At 42.0% G+C, this 13,402-nt stretch overlaps 1 protein-coding gene across 2 annotated transcripts in view; it reads right to left on the bottom strand.

Annotated features, from left to right (window-relative positions):
• Positions 1-13,402, bottom strand: part of LOC125096225 (protein POLR1D-like) — a 44,446-nt gene that overhangs the window by 22,673 nt on the left and 8,371 nt on the right. Inside the window, exon 1 of one of the 2 annotated variants that reach the window (XM_047723002.1) lies at positions 3,399-3,527. The exons of the other annotated variant lie outside the window; for it this stretch is intronic. Coding sequence (XP_047578958.1) covers positions 3,399-3,445 — 47 coding nt within the window. The 5' untranslated portion in view covers positions 3,446-3,527. Of the gene's footprint in view, positions 1-3,398; positions 3,528-13,402 lie in introns of those variants that run through there. 2 annotated transcript variants of the gene reach the window in all.

Below are 13,402 nucleotides of genomic sequence, written 5' to 3'. Positions count from 1 at the left end.
GGCTTGTCACCAGCCATCTGGATTACGTGGTACCTTCTCTGCAAGACTCTCCTGATCTCCTGTTTGCTCCATACCAGTAGATGTTACTACCACTCCTTTCTCTTAGGCCCACCAAGGGACCCTATTTCAAAATATTTACAGGTTATAAAACAAGCTAAAAGCTATTAAATAAATATATTCATTCCTCCTACCATTTTAAACATACCTTCATTACAATTAAAATTAAAAAAACATGTGGGGGTGCCTGGGTGGCTCAGTCGTTAAGCGTCTGCCTTCTGCTCAGGTCATGATCCCGGGGCCCTGGGATTGAGCACTGCCTCCGGCTCCCTGCTCAGCGCGAAGCCTGCTTCCCCCTCTCCCACTCCCCCTGCTTGTGTTCCCTTTCTCGCTGTGTCTCTCTCTGTCGAATAAATAAATAATTGTGAAAAGCTATGTTTTTCTAAATGATTGAAAGTCAGAAAAATACCAGAGATGATAGTATTAACTTATTGTACACACTGATAATTCTGTTTACGAGCTGGTAATATTTGGATAAATACAGAAAGACACTGAAAGATATACATTAATATATTATGTATTTATTCCATAAAAGTTATTTTCTTGCCTTGATTTCAGTAAAATTACTATACAGTTAAAATCAAGATTTTTACATAAATTACTTTCTTAAAAGATTTTATTTATTTGAGAGAGAGAGAAATGAGAGAGAGGGAGAGAGAGCAAGTGAGCACGAGCTGGGAAGGGAGAGTCAGAGGGAGGGGGAGAAGCAGACTCCCCCGGGGGAGCGGGGATGTGGGATTGATCCTAGGATGCCGAGATCATGACCTGAGCTGCAGGCAGCCATTCATGCAACTGAGCCACTCAGATGCCCCCATAAATTATGTTCCAGGAACATAAATTGTGTCCTATTCTGTTCTAATAATCTAAAGTATTAAAAAACAGTATGTAACTGCATTTAGTGTGGGTAACATTTTAATATATTTGCCAAAAGGTTAATTACCTTAAACGTAAAAAATTGAAAACCCAAGTTTTGAATGTTTTAAAATTTCCCTGCAAAATACTAAAATGATTAATGAATCAATATTGAGCTTCTTGTATGCTCTATATAAACCTACATATTTGCATATATAAGTCATATGGTTTAACATTGCAGATGTCATTCAGCCTCCACGTAGCAGCCTTCCTAACACTGCACTAAATCACGGGAACCTGCAGAGCCGTGACAAGCAGGGAAACAGAAGCACAGCACTGCTGGGAAACATCTTCTTACGGTACAGTGTATTGCATCCATGCTGGGGACATTCAACAAGCTAATGTGTCTTTTCTCTTCTAACCCCTTCTGCAGCCCAGATATTTCCTGTACGCCAAAGTCGTATTTGCCTCAGAGTCAACAGTGGCGCAACCCACCAATTTCCATTCAAGCATCCAGGTCAAAACGCGAGGTGCGTGCTTCCTGGGTTATGAATGGCACTGAGTGCCAGATACCTAGTGACAGAGCGACCTCTGTGTGTTTGTGATATATGGGGCTACCTTCCTGCCCAGGTTCAAGGAAATCTCCTTTGAATATCGATATAATAAGCACGTAATATGCACCTCTGTGGTTACGATGAAATATAATAATGGCAGCAGTAACTACATACCATGTCTTACACTCAATCCTCACAGCGTCTCTGTGTAACAGCTAGTTTACTGAGAAAGAGGCCAGGAGAAAGTAAGTAAAAGAGCCCCAAGAGCCAGTAAGTGATGGGCCTGGGAAATGAACTCTGGGGCCCAGGATCTTCATTAACTAGCTAACTCTTACACTATGCTATTAGAAGGGACGCTCCCAACCCTCAAGAAGCTCGAGAGAGAGGCATTTAAGGGAAGGTTGTAATATTTTACTGTTACTGATTTGTATTCAGTTGACAAGAACTGTTGTAGTGAAGGTTAACACTCCAGACCTTCTACCTCGACTTTGACATTCTTAAATCTCCACAGCTTCCATTATAGGGTGACTTCCGAGTGTGGGTTACTATTCTAGAGAGATGACCAATTCAGTTAACAGTTAATATGTGGGCTGACTCTTACTAGTTTAGCTCTTAGAGGAAAGCCTTATCGCTCAGGTTATAAGATGCTTCACCATAGGAATGGCCTCAAAATGAAATGACCTCGGGGTGCCTGGCTGGCTCAGTCATTGGGTGTCTGCCTTCGGCTCGGGTCATGGTCCCGGGGTTCTGGGATCGGGCCCTGTGTCGGGCTCCCTGCTCGGTGGGAGGCCTGCTTCTCCCTTTCCCACTTTCCCTTGCTTGTGTTCCCTCTCTCACTGTGTCTCTCTGTCAGATAAATAAATAAAATCTTAAAAAAAGAGAGAAAAAAATGAAATGACCTCATTTTCAAAGTAGTTAAGTATCTTTTTTTTTTTTTAAAGATTTTATTTATTTATTTCACAGAGAGAGATCACAAGTAGGCAGAGAGGCAGGCAGAGAGAGAGAGAGAGAGAGGAGGAAGCAGGTTCTCCGATGAGCAGAGAGCCCGATGCAGGACTCGATCCCAGGACCCTGAGATCATGACCTGAGCCGAAGGCAGCGGCTTAACCCACTGAGCCACCCAGGCGCCCCAATTAAGTATCTTTTACAGATACCTATTCTTCTTCTTGTTTTTTCTTTTTTTTTCCCCCTATTCTTAAATCCTGATTAAGGAGCCACCTGCAGAAAATACAGGGATTCATTTCCAGTTTATATCATAAGACCTAATTATATGTGCCATGGTAAATTTTATGTTATAGAGAAAAGCGAGATCTCTTACTAAAAGAACTTTGTAGAGGTGGGTGGGGTGGGGATAGTGGAGGATGAACTTAGAAAACAGTGAACTCTAACTAGAAAAGCCCATGAATTATACCATTGCAGGAACAGCAGCATATCTTTTTGGTAGGGCAAATGTTAAGTTAAAAACTCTACGCACACTGAAATATTAGTAGGGAGAAATAAATTGAAAGAATCTAAGGTCAAAATTATTACTGAACTCTTTTAATCAATGATAGCATTTTGTTATCTCCTTAAGAGAATGGATGCTTTGAAGAACAAAACTGATGAAAACTGCAAAAGAGAAAATGTTCTAGAAAGATGGCCATGGAAGGGCGCCAACATGAGAGCAAAGAAAAACTAACATGGCCGCTGCATGACTTTGGTAAAGGAGAGGAAAACCTGGTGGAAAGCTACAAAAACCCAAACATAACATAAAATTCTAACTCTCACCAAATAGTCATTCAAAATGCAAAAAGAAAGCAAGCCACAACAGTTGTACAAAAGAGAAAATTACAGTATAAAGCCTCTGAAGTGTGCCTGCGCAGCTTTCTTCAGGGAGGGCTGAAGTTGGCACGCCATCCTTCGATAATACGCTGCATACCAGAGAAGCCACCTCACCACAAGCGTGGTCTATAAATCACTGTCTTAATCCAAAGGAGCTTCATTTCACACAAGTGATCTGCAGTTCTCTGCAGACTGGCCCAGACAATGCTTCCTCAGCAGAAAGTCCGGTCGGCTGCTGAAGCTATCTCCTGCAGTTATGCAGGCAGGGCTGAGGTAATCTGCTGGAAAATCAGCTGCCCTCTCCTTGTAGGTTCTCAGTGTCTGATTCAGCACGTGACCATGAACTATACTTAGTGCCAAGAGCCAAGGGATGGAAAAAAATGAAGACAGAAAATTCCAGAATGTGTAGGATTTCCTAATCATTTCATGATAAAAAGTGTTTTCATTTTAAAACACACCTGAGAAACTGCACAGCAAGATAAAAAATTTACCTGTCATCCATGGAATTAAGCAATTTTTAGGAATTAAACGGAAAGAAAACCTATTGATACCTCTAGTTCTTAGAAATGCAACAATGCACAATGAGTTGAGAGGAGGAGAAAGTTGAGAGGAGGAGAAAGCCTGCACTTCATGAGCACGGACACTGGCTTAGTGTGTCTCTCGCCCTGGGGCCTCTCACTGCAAGGCAGAGTCCAGCCTAAAGGGCCAAGATTCCATGAAGAACCTGTGGAAGAGCAAGGAGCCCAGAGCAGTGTGCTTCCCTCATGCCTGCACACTGCCGGCCCTGGGCCTCCTCTTGACCGCCGTGTTCCCTTATCTTTCACACTAGTATCAAAGAGTACTTTGAGAGATATAGTAGTTTCCCCTTCAAAACTGGCACAGAGAGTTTCTGGGAGGAAAAAAAGTACATATACACACAGACACTGATATTTTCTACATCAGTAACTAAGTACATGAATCTACCATGTAAAAATAAATTCTTGAAACCGATCAGTATGTTCTAGACTCTTCACAAACCCTCCAGTGTTCCAAATTTCAAGTTGTCTTTCAGGTGCTAATTTATAGAACACTGAGTTTAAGTAAAACAGGGCAAATTCTAATCCCATTTTCCAATTTAAAAAATTCTTGGTTATTGTATACCCGAGTGCATTGGGGGAAAAAATTCCATTATTTCTATAATGTAGCAGTTAATGGAATTAGCGGTAGGCACACAGATGAACCTAACTTTGGCAGTAGTGTCCCTCTGAGGAATACCTTTTAAGAAGTTCTAAGTATTCAGATGGCTCCCCAAACAAGCCAGCCCAAACCGCAGAACTATGCAAGTAAGGTTTTACACTTCCTCCTAAAGCCCCCGGAGTGGCTTCCCCTGTAGCTGGGAGAAGGTGCTGAGCTCTACCACCCCCCACCCCCAAATGCCTCCCTACAGATGGTGAGATGATGGTGAGATGAGCAACCCTGGAGGGGGCACCGGAAAGGCTGTGGAGGTACCCAAAGGGGAGGAGCCCACCAGCACGGGAGGGCTAGGAGCTACAGGAGAAAGGCCCAAAGCAGAAAAAATGCCATTGCCGGCTCACCCAAGCTTTAGGTCTGTATGGTGCCATACAGACAAGAGATCAACAGCCTCAAGAAAGGCTCCATTCAGGGTGATACCAGCTAGCGACAACACCCTCAAGACCCAGCCAACTATTGGAGGAGTGTTTCGTTATTCAGACCTACAAAGTACTTGCTTGTGATGATCTTAACCAAGACGGGAACTAGGAAAGCATGTTCTGGAACAGATGTTTCACTATGCGTTTTACAAATCAGTGTCGTAAACGTGGTCCTGTCCCATTATTACTGCTATGCTTTTAAGGAGCTGCACCTACTAGAGTCCGTGTGTGTATTCCTGGCATGCAAGCCATCCTGGGGGATGGAGCAGCGGCTGACGGCTCACTGGCTGGAGTCATGCTAGTGAAGTTTAGGACTGAGCTATATACCGAATGGGTATCCCATTGAGGCTGCAGTGGAAAATTCTGAGAGAGAGACAGATCTCTCTGATTATCCAAACAGCATACTTTGGCCCAATCCCAACGTCTTGATGTACTCTCATGCTTACAGAAAAGGGCACTGTGTTTTCAATACAAAGGCTCAGAACCTAATTCCGCATCTCACTTAAAATATCAAAGCCCCAAATTCACAATTCTCCCTTAGCATTCGCTTGAGAGAAGTGGGGCCATGTACTAAAATTCTGTATTAGTTCCAGAGAGGCCTCAAATTCAGATAATTACAGGTTTTGTTTACTATAATGCAGAAGGAAAGAAACCAAAATGAAAAACTAAATAGTTATGTTTTTCTTTTTTGGGAGGAAAATTTACCTCAAAATTATCAGTATTTCTCTCCCCTGCCTCCCCAACCGAAGATGGCACTTCTTCATCATCCTGGTAGGAGCTAGAAGGGGACAGACTCTACTTAGGATGTTTTCGCCCCGGATCATTGCCTTTAGAGACCAACACTGCAAAGAGCAGCACTAACCCCAGCCCAGTGCTACAGCATGTCTGGAGTCATGTTCTGAAACACACGCAGGGAGTGAACCCCGCCCAGCAAAGCCTTATGGGAAACTTGGTCCTGTCGGGATTCAGGAGTGGTACAACTGGAACTCACTGTGTCTGGCAAATATTTCTTAAAGTAATTTACTATGATTGCTTAATCACATAAAAACGAAAACCTACACAAAATTACCTAAATTATTAACTTCAAAGCATGAGAGATCAAAACCTTTTAATATGCAAACCCCTGTTTTATGCTGGAAAACGGAGTGGAACAGAGGGCGCCAGCTCCACCAGCCAACTGGGTGTTCTAGGGCACGTTATGACCCTTCTGAGTGTGTTTCCTTCCGTCAAATGAGATTAAGGCCTGGCTTGCTCATGCATTGTGAGGAATGGAAAAGATGAGCGGTATAAAGGGCTTTCTTTGTACTGATGTTTCTTGGGAGGGACCATGTAGTTCGCTTCAGGATCTGAATTTGGCAAAACAAAATATTTTTTTAATCTCAGTATCTTTTTTCATTTTTATTCCGTAAAGAAAAGCTTCCAGAATATTCATTTTTATCCCTTGGATTATTCTGTTTTGATGAAAAGTGGAAGGATTACATTGGTCCAGATAACATAAAGGAAATTCTATCTTCCTATGTATAGCCAGAGGAAATTTCCTGATTACCATGTACTTGATATCAAAATAATCAGCCTGTTCGACAGAGCTAACCAAGCCCTCTGGTGAAACTGGGAGAGATTTTAAAGGGCTAACAGGAGACAGCAGAGAACCAGTTGGAAGAGAACTACCTCAAACAGCAAGGACCTGTGAAACCCATAATCAGAAACAAATTATATAAAAGCCCCCTATCCTATGTATAAAAAGAAGGCCAGCGGTCGGGTTCTTGAGCTTTGCAAACAGTTCATTGCTTTCATTCTTGAAACTAGGTCTTCTCCAGGCAACAGGGGCAGGTGGGTAACTTCCCAGTGAGTGTGTACACCACAAAAACAACATTCTGGATAGCTCAGGCTTTAGAGTGGGTTTCTTACCAGAAGGACCCAGACTGAATGGAATTTCCAGGTAACTGTTCTATCTTTATACCTTCCCTACTCCATCTGTTGATGCTTTCAGAGAGGAAGTATGCAGTTCTTCCTTTCTAGATCTGAATCAAGGACATGTTCAAGTCTTCCTAAGAAAATGACAAAGCAGCTACCACAGAGTGGAAAAAAGGATGTGTCCTAGTCCTGACACTTACTAGCTCAGTGATCCTGTGAGCTTGGTTACTTATCTGTAAAATAAAGATATGTCCATTGTGCTTTCAGAGTTCTTATGGGGATCAAATAAAACCACACACGTAATTACTTTGTAACTATAAAGCACTGAACAAATGTAAGGTATTATTTTAAGAAATTTTAAAAAATGGTTATATTGGGGCGCCTGGGTGGCTCAGTGGGTTAAAGCCTCTGCCTTCAGCTCGGGTCGTGATCCCAGGGTCCTGGGATCGAGCCCCACGTCGGGCTCTCTGCTCAGCGGGGAGCCTGCTTCTTCCTCTCTCTCTCTCTGCCTGCCTCTCCGCCTACTTGTGATATCTCTTTCTGTCAAATAAATAAATAAATAAAATTTAAAAAAATGGTTATATAGTATTGATAATTGTGTGTTAACTAAAACACACATATATTATCTAAGAGTATCTATCATGTGCATAATGATTAATAGCCTAATACTTTATCTCAGTGACCCTCAGAAGAACCCTTGAAGTTACTGTTCCCTTTTTGTTAGGCAACTAGGGCTGACTGTCCAAGGACACTGTTAAAGGATACACCTGATTCTCCCCCAGACCTTCCTGACTCTACATCCGCAGTCCTTTCAGTTAACACACACCCTTAATTCACTTGATCTGTGAAGATGTTTTCTACATTTTCAGGATGGTGAAGTGCTGCTTTGGTAAAACATGGATTAAACAGTTAAAATGATAATGCCAATGAAATGTAACAATATGGAAAATGATATTTTCACAAACCAAGTATTAGTCAATCCGTATCTGGTTTCCTAACCAGATACTCTCTAACTCATTGATTTTTTCCCATGGTTAAGATATATGAAGAGCTGGGTGCCTGGGTGGCTCAGTGGATTAGAGACTTTGCCTTTGGCTCAGGTCATGATCCCAGGGTCCTGGGATCGAGCCCCACATCAGCTCTCTGCTTACCAGGGAGCCTGCTTCCTCCTTTCTCTCTGCCTGCCTCTCTGCCTACTTGTGATCTCTCTCTCTGTGTCAAATAAATAAATAAATAAAATCTTAAAAAAAAAAAAAAGGTATACGAAGAGCAGCCTCATTTCCATCAGGTTTTCACCTGAACTTGGAAATAAACATGAATTACTGGTCCATAGTTTTTCTCTGAAATGGAACTCTTTGTAGCATATGCTGATGAAGCTTTGTTATTTTCATATGTACCCAAGGGAGGTAACATAGGCATCATCACAGACATGAGCAGCTGGGCCTAAGGAACCAGGCTGTCTTAGGTCATACCCACATACTAGCCGCATACCCTTAGCCTGGTTACTTCTCCGGGCCTCAGTTTCCTTCCCTGTAAATGGGAAAAACACTACCTTGAAGAAAGAGTAAACTGGCTTTCCCACGTGGCTAGGCCAATCAATCATCTTACTTTACAGTCACGGTTACGTGTCTGCTTGGCTGTCTGCTTTTGGCTAGGGATAAGCCCAGTTGGCTTCCACCTGTCCTGGCTTGTTCTGAAGCACATTGCTCTCAGATGGGGACCAATTTATTAGAACAAGAAACTAGAAGGGAACCCTTGGCATGCTTGCTGCAAGTCTGGGCAGCAGGCGGTGACACACCTGTAGGCTGACACTTCAAAAGACAGACATTTTGAGCAGAATGGTGTCTAATCAGACACTCCAGTTTTCTCCATCCATTTGAGAACAAAGTACGATCTTTGCCACGTAAATAAAGAAATGAACAGGAATAAATTTGTATAACCCAGTCCAGAAGGCTGAGATTATAAGATCTGATGCACAACATAAATCCATTGCACTTACTTTGACACATAAAGAACGGGATGATTATACTCTTTATTCTTCATTTTCAGGAACTGAAATGGTAATTGATGCTTACATTTTATATTTTATATTAAACACTTCAGAATAAAAGTCCTGTTAAGTATTCCAAACCCCAGGATTTATGCATAAGTATGCAGAATAGAGTAAGCAAGCAAACCAGGATCTGAAATAATTTTAGTTACGGAATCTTAATGACATGTGATCCTTAACTCACTGAATTCCAGTTAAAATTGATTCTGAGATCCCATATATAACTCAGCAAGTATGGTGGTGAGAAATTTAGAGCTGGTTATGAGGATCCAAGGGAAAACTCTGAGTCTGCTCATCTTATGGAGGAGCTACTGTGGTAAAAAAATGGCACACCAGACGTCAAATTATAGAATGGTCCACTTATTCCTTGTTTGGGCCTTGTGACATTGTGATTTATAAGAAATAAATATTTGGTCTTTATCTGTTCCTGGCATAGCGTGCCTAAAATTCTGCAATTTCCTAAATGAAGAGAGCAAAAAAGGGGTCTTTGGTTATGGAAATGACTTTTAGAAAGACCTTAGGTCACCTAAAGATGAAGGCTGGGTGTCCTACCCCTCCTGACTTGGGGCAGGGAGAGGAGCTAGAAATTAAGCTGTCACCAAAGGCCAAGGATTTGATCAACTATGCCTAAGGAAGTCTCCTCAAATACCCAAAGGACAGGGTTCAGAGAGCTTCAGATTGGTGAACAGGTGGAGATGCAATGGAGAGAGAGGATATGGAAACTGCACATCGGACCCACATACCTTATACTACGTACCTCTTCATCTAGCTGTTCTTCTGTATCCTTTGTAAAAAACCAATAAACCGAAGTACATGTTTCTCTGAGTTCTGCGAGCTGCTCTAGCAAACTGAGTAGGGAGTTGCAGGGACCTTCAATTTATAGCCAGCAGGTCAGAAGCACAGGCGATCATTTGGACTCAGGCTTGGCATTACAAGTGGGGTGAGGCAAGGGGGGGACTAAGTCCCAAACCAGGGATCTCTGATTCAGGGAGAAAGTGTCAAAACGGAATTGAGTTCATTGCTTGGCGGTACTGGTAGGCACACCCTGGAAGCCTTCATGGGCTCTCAGGCCATACAGAGACTGAGATTCCTGACAATTTTCCCATCAAAGTGAGGGAAAGTCCATTTTCAATGGCAAAATAAAACCTAAGCAATCCTACAGAGTTCACCCGATAGATTTTATTTTGGGAAATATTACTAATCTGTGAACTCCCCAAATCTGAAACTATGCGGTAGGTATGTACTTGCAAAGCCAACAGTGGCTGCCTTGGGAGTCGGTTCTCACGAATGTAAGACGTACTCACTTGCCAATTTGGCCTTCCAGATCCAAAGCCTTACCTTCTTAGATGTGTCTAAATAACACGACCAGCTCTTTTTAGCGTAGGTGACCTTTATGGACCCACCTACCGCCTGGTAGATTCATACATAAGAGCCACTTGGTTCCTACTGTGCAGGCCACCCCTTAATCTTTGCCTGTTTTACTCAGGAGCATCTTTTGCCTAAATGAATTCCTAGGTTTGTCTGTCTCCTCCTGACAATCCCAAAGCTTACAGATTATTTTAACCTTTCAAATTAAAATTAAGCTCTTAGAATATTCAATGAAAAAAAAATACGGAGTTGGTCTTCTACTTATTCATCTGATAAATATTTCTGGAGCATCCACTAGGGGCCAAGGTCTCCAGATACAGCGGTGAGCATTCAGACAAAACTTCTGTCCTCGTGGAGCTTATGCGATGGTGGTGGTGACTAGGGAAGGCGGTGGGATGTGTGTGTGTGTGTGTGTGTGTGTGTGTGTGTGTGTGTGTGGAAGAATAGACAGTATATAGAATAGACGCAGTAAACAGGTAAATTCTATAGATGTCATAAGGCATTAAGTGCTATATAAAGAAAATGCTGAGGGTAAGAGTGTTGGAGGAGGGACCACAATTTTAAGGAAGGTAGAAGAGTTAGAAGAAATGATACCTTTCCTTCAGCAGTTCAGTAGTACTTGGCTCAGGAACCAAATGAGATACATTTTGCATCCCTAGGACCTAGGACATAGCAGGACTTAAAACAGTTGCTGGAAAAAATGCCCCTACTCTGTATTTTGCCAAAGCAATGCTATTTATAATAAAGGGATAGGTTTATCAGACAGCCAATCAGGAAACAGATATAGTATCTGGTATCAACAAAACAGCATACCTTAAAAGCAAACCCTTAGAATTCTATCTCACAGTACCCAAAACAATAATCCTACAACTCTGGCCCCACTAGAATTCTGTGGACACAAGCTCTCCAGGATAATCAGGACCATCCTTCCAATATTCCTGTCACTGTGAAATAAAAATGTCCTTTGATCACCTTCAAGTGGTAAATATGCTACCTCTTCCTTTAGACCAATAGAAGAAAGAGAAATGTAGCGTGGGAAAGGTGGTAAGGGTTGGCAATCTCAAAAGCTCTTAGGGATAGGGAGAAGACGTAAATAAAACAGATTATAATGTATAACCACCCTTATTTAGGCTAAGATGTTAATCACTGCAGCTCTTCCTCCCATCGAAGTCACGGGACAGTCATGCTTCCTTGCCTCACTCAAGAATCAATCTTTGTTTTCTTTCTTTTCTTTCTTCCTTCCCTTTCCTCTTCTCTTTTTTTCTTTCTTTTCCTTCCTTTTTTTTCTTTCTTTTCCCTCCTTTCCTTTTCTTTCTCTCCTTCTCTTCTTTCCTTTCTTCTTTTTTTAAGTAATCTCTCCGCCTAATGTAAGGCTTGAACTCAAGACCCTGAAATCAAGAGTTGCATGCTCTACTGACTGAGCCAGCCAGGCAGGTGCCCTAAGAATTTTTTTTTCTTAAATTCTTGTTACTTCAGTGGCTCTCTATGTGCACGTCAGCTGATGAGTGTACAATATGATATCATTAAAAATCCTCAGGCTTTCTCTGCAGTTTTTCCTCCCTGTGTGGCAGTCACACCAACATTGACATTCAATCATACACAGTCAATCATTTACTGAATAAATATTAATGGATGCCTATATGTGCCTGAATGATTTCAAGTGCTGGGAATACAAAGGCAGACAAGGACAAAGCCGTTGCCCTCAGGGAGCCTATATTCAAGTGGAGTTAGACAACAAACAGATAAACACAGAATATAGTGTCAGTTCGGAATGAAGCAAGTTCTGGATAGAAAATGATGGAGGTGTATGCAGGTGTACAGGCCGTTTTAGAGAAGGCAGTTGTGGTTAAGCAGTCTCTAGGATGGCCCTAAGGATCCTCACCTCCTGATAGTCACCCCTTGTATAATACCCCTTCAGTGTGGGCTGGACTTCATTAACTCACTTCCAACAAACAGAATAGGGCAGAAATGAATGACAGATGTCACTTCTGAGATTAAGGTATAAAAAGACTGTGGCTTCCATCTTGAGTTTTCTACTTCCTGGATCACTTGCTCTGGGGGAAGCTGGATCCAATGGCAGGAGGCAGTCCCAAGTGAGTGAGCTTGGGAGCAATCATCCACCCATCCCAGCCTCAAGAGGACTGCAGCCCAGATGAGATGTTGATTGCATCCTGTGAGTCGGATTTTTCCAGCTAAGCTCCAACCAGATTCCTGACCCACAGAAACTGTAAGAAATGTTTTGTTTTTTGTTTTGTTTTGAGCACTAATTTCTAGGATATTTTGTTATACAGTAATGGATAAGTAATACAGTGGTCAAGGATGTTTCCCTGCGTAAATGACCTTGAAAAGAGACAGGCCATGTGAAGATTTAGGGGAGGAGAGTCTAGGGAAGTATAGGACAGGTGCCAAGGCTCTGAAAGGGGCACCAGCTAGGCAGATATGAAAGAACTGAGAAGGCCACTGGGACAGACGGTCACAGGTGATGATGTGGGAAGACAGACCAGTTGGTACAAGCCAGCTTTGAGGTCTCCCACGGATAATGAGACAGAACCAATACTATGAAAGCTAGTATTCTAATCACCACTAATTGGCTTAAGCAATAATCAATATAACAATAGTGATAGATAATATTTGAGTATTTACACTAGGAATTGTGCTAAGTGCTTTATTTCACTCATTCTTCACAATAACCCTATAAAGCTTGTATTTTATAGATAAAGAAACTGAGGGTCAGAACTGTTAAGACACTGTCTTGTATTTACAAGTTAGAAAGTGGTGGAGACAAGATTTAAACCAGGCCCCTGACTTTAGAGTCCCTATCCTTCACTTCTATATAGTACTATCTTGAAAGAGAGGCCCCAGAAAGAAAGCCACTTTCACCCTTGAAAAAGAAAAAAAAGGCAAACTCCAAACCCTCAACTGTTGTTTAAGCCACGGGTACAGTCTCCATCTGCTACATGCTCTAGGAGTTTGATTTTCTTGTGGAATCCTTCTAATAGAATTGGTTGAGGCATTACCTACAATGTTGAGGTTTGATCCAAGTCAGCATGGTAGCCTTAGAAAAACACACAGGAAGCTCTTCTTTTTGAAATATATTAAATGTCTTGTGTAACAAATACTGGAATCTACTGAGGATT

This window comes from Lutra lutra, chromosome 3 (genome assembly GCF_902655055.1).
Source record: "Lutra lutra chromosome 3, mLutLut1.2, whole genome shotgun sequence".
In the NCBI taxonomy this organism is placed as follows: domain Eukaryota; kingdom Metazoa; phylum Chordata; class Mammalia; order Carnivora; family Mustelidae; genus Lutra; species Lutra lutra.
This window is presented reverse-complemented; position numbering and strand designations above follow the sequence as displayed.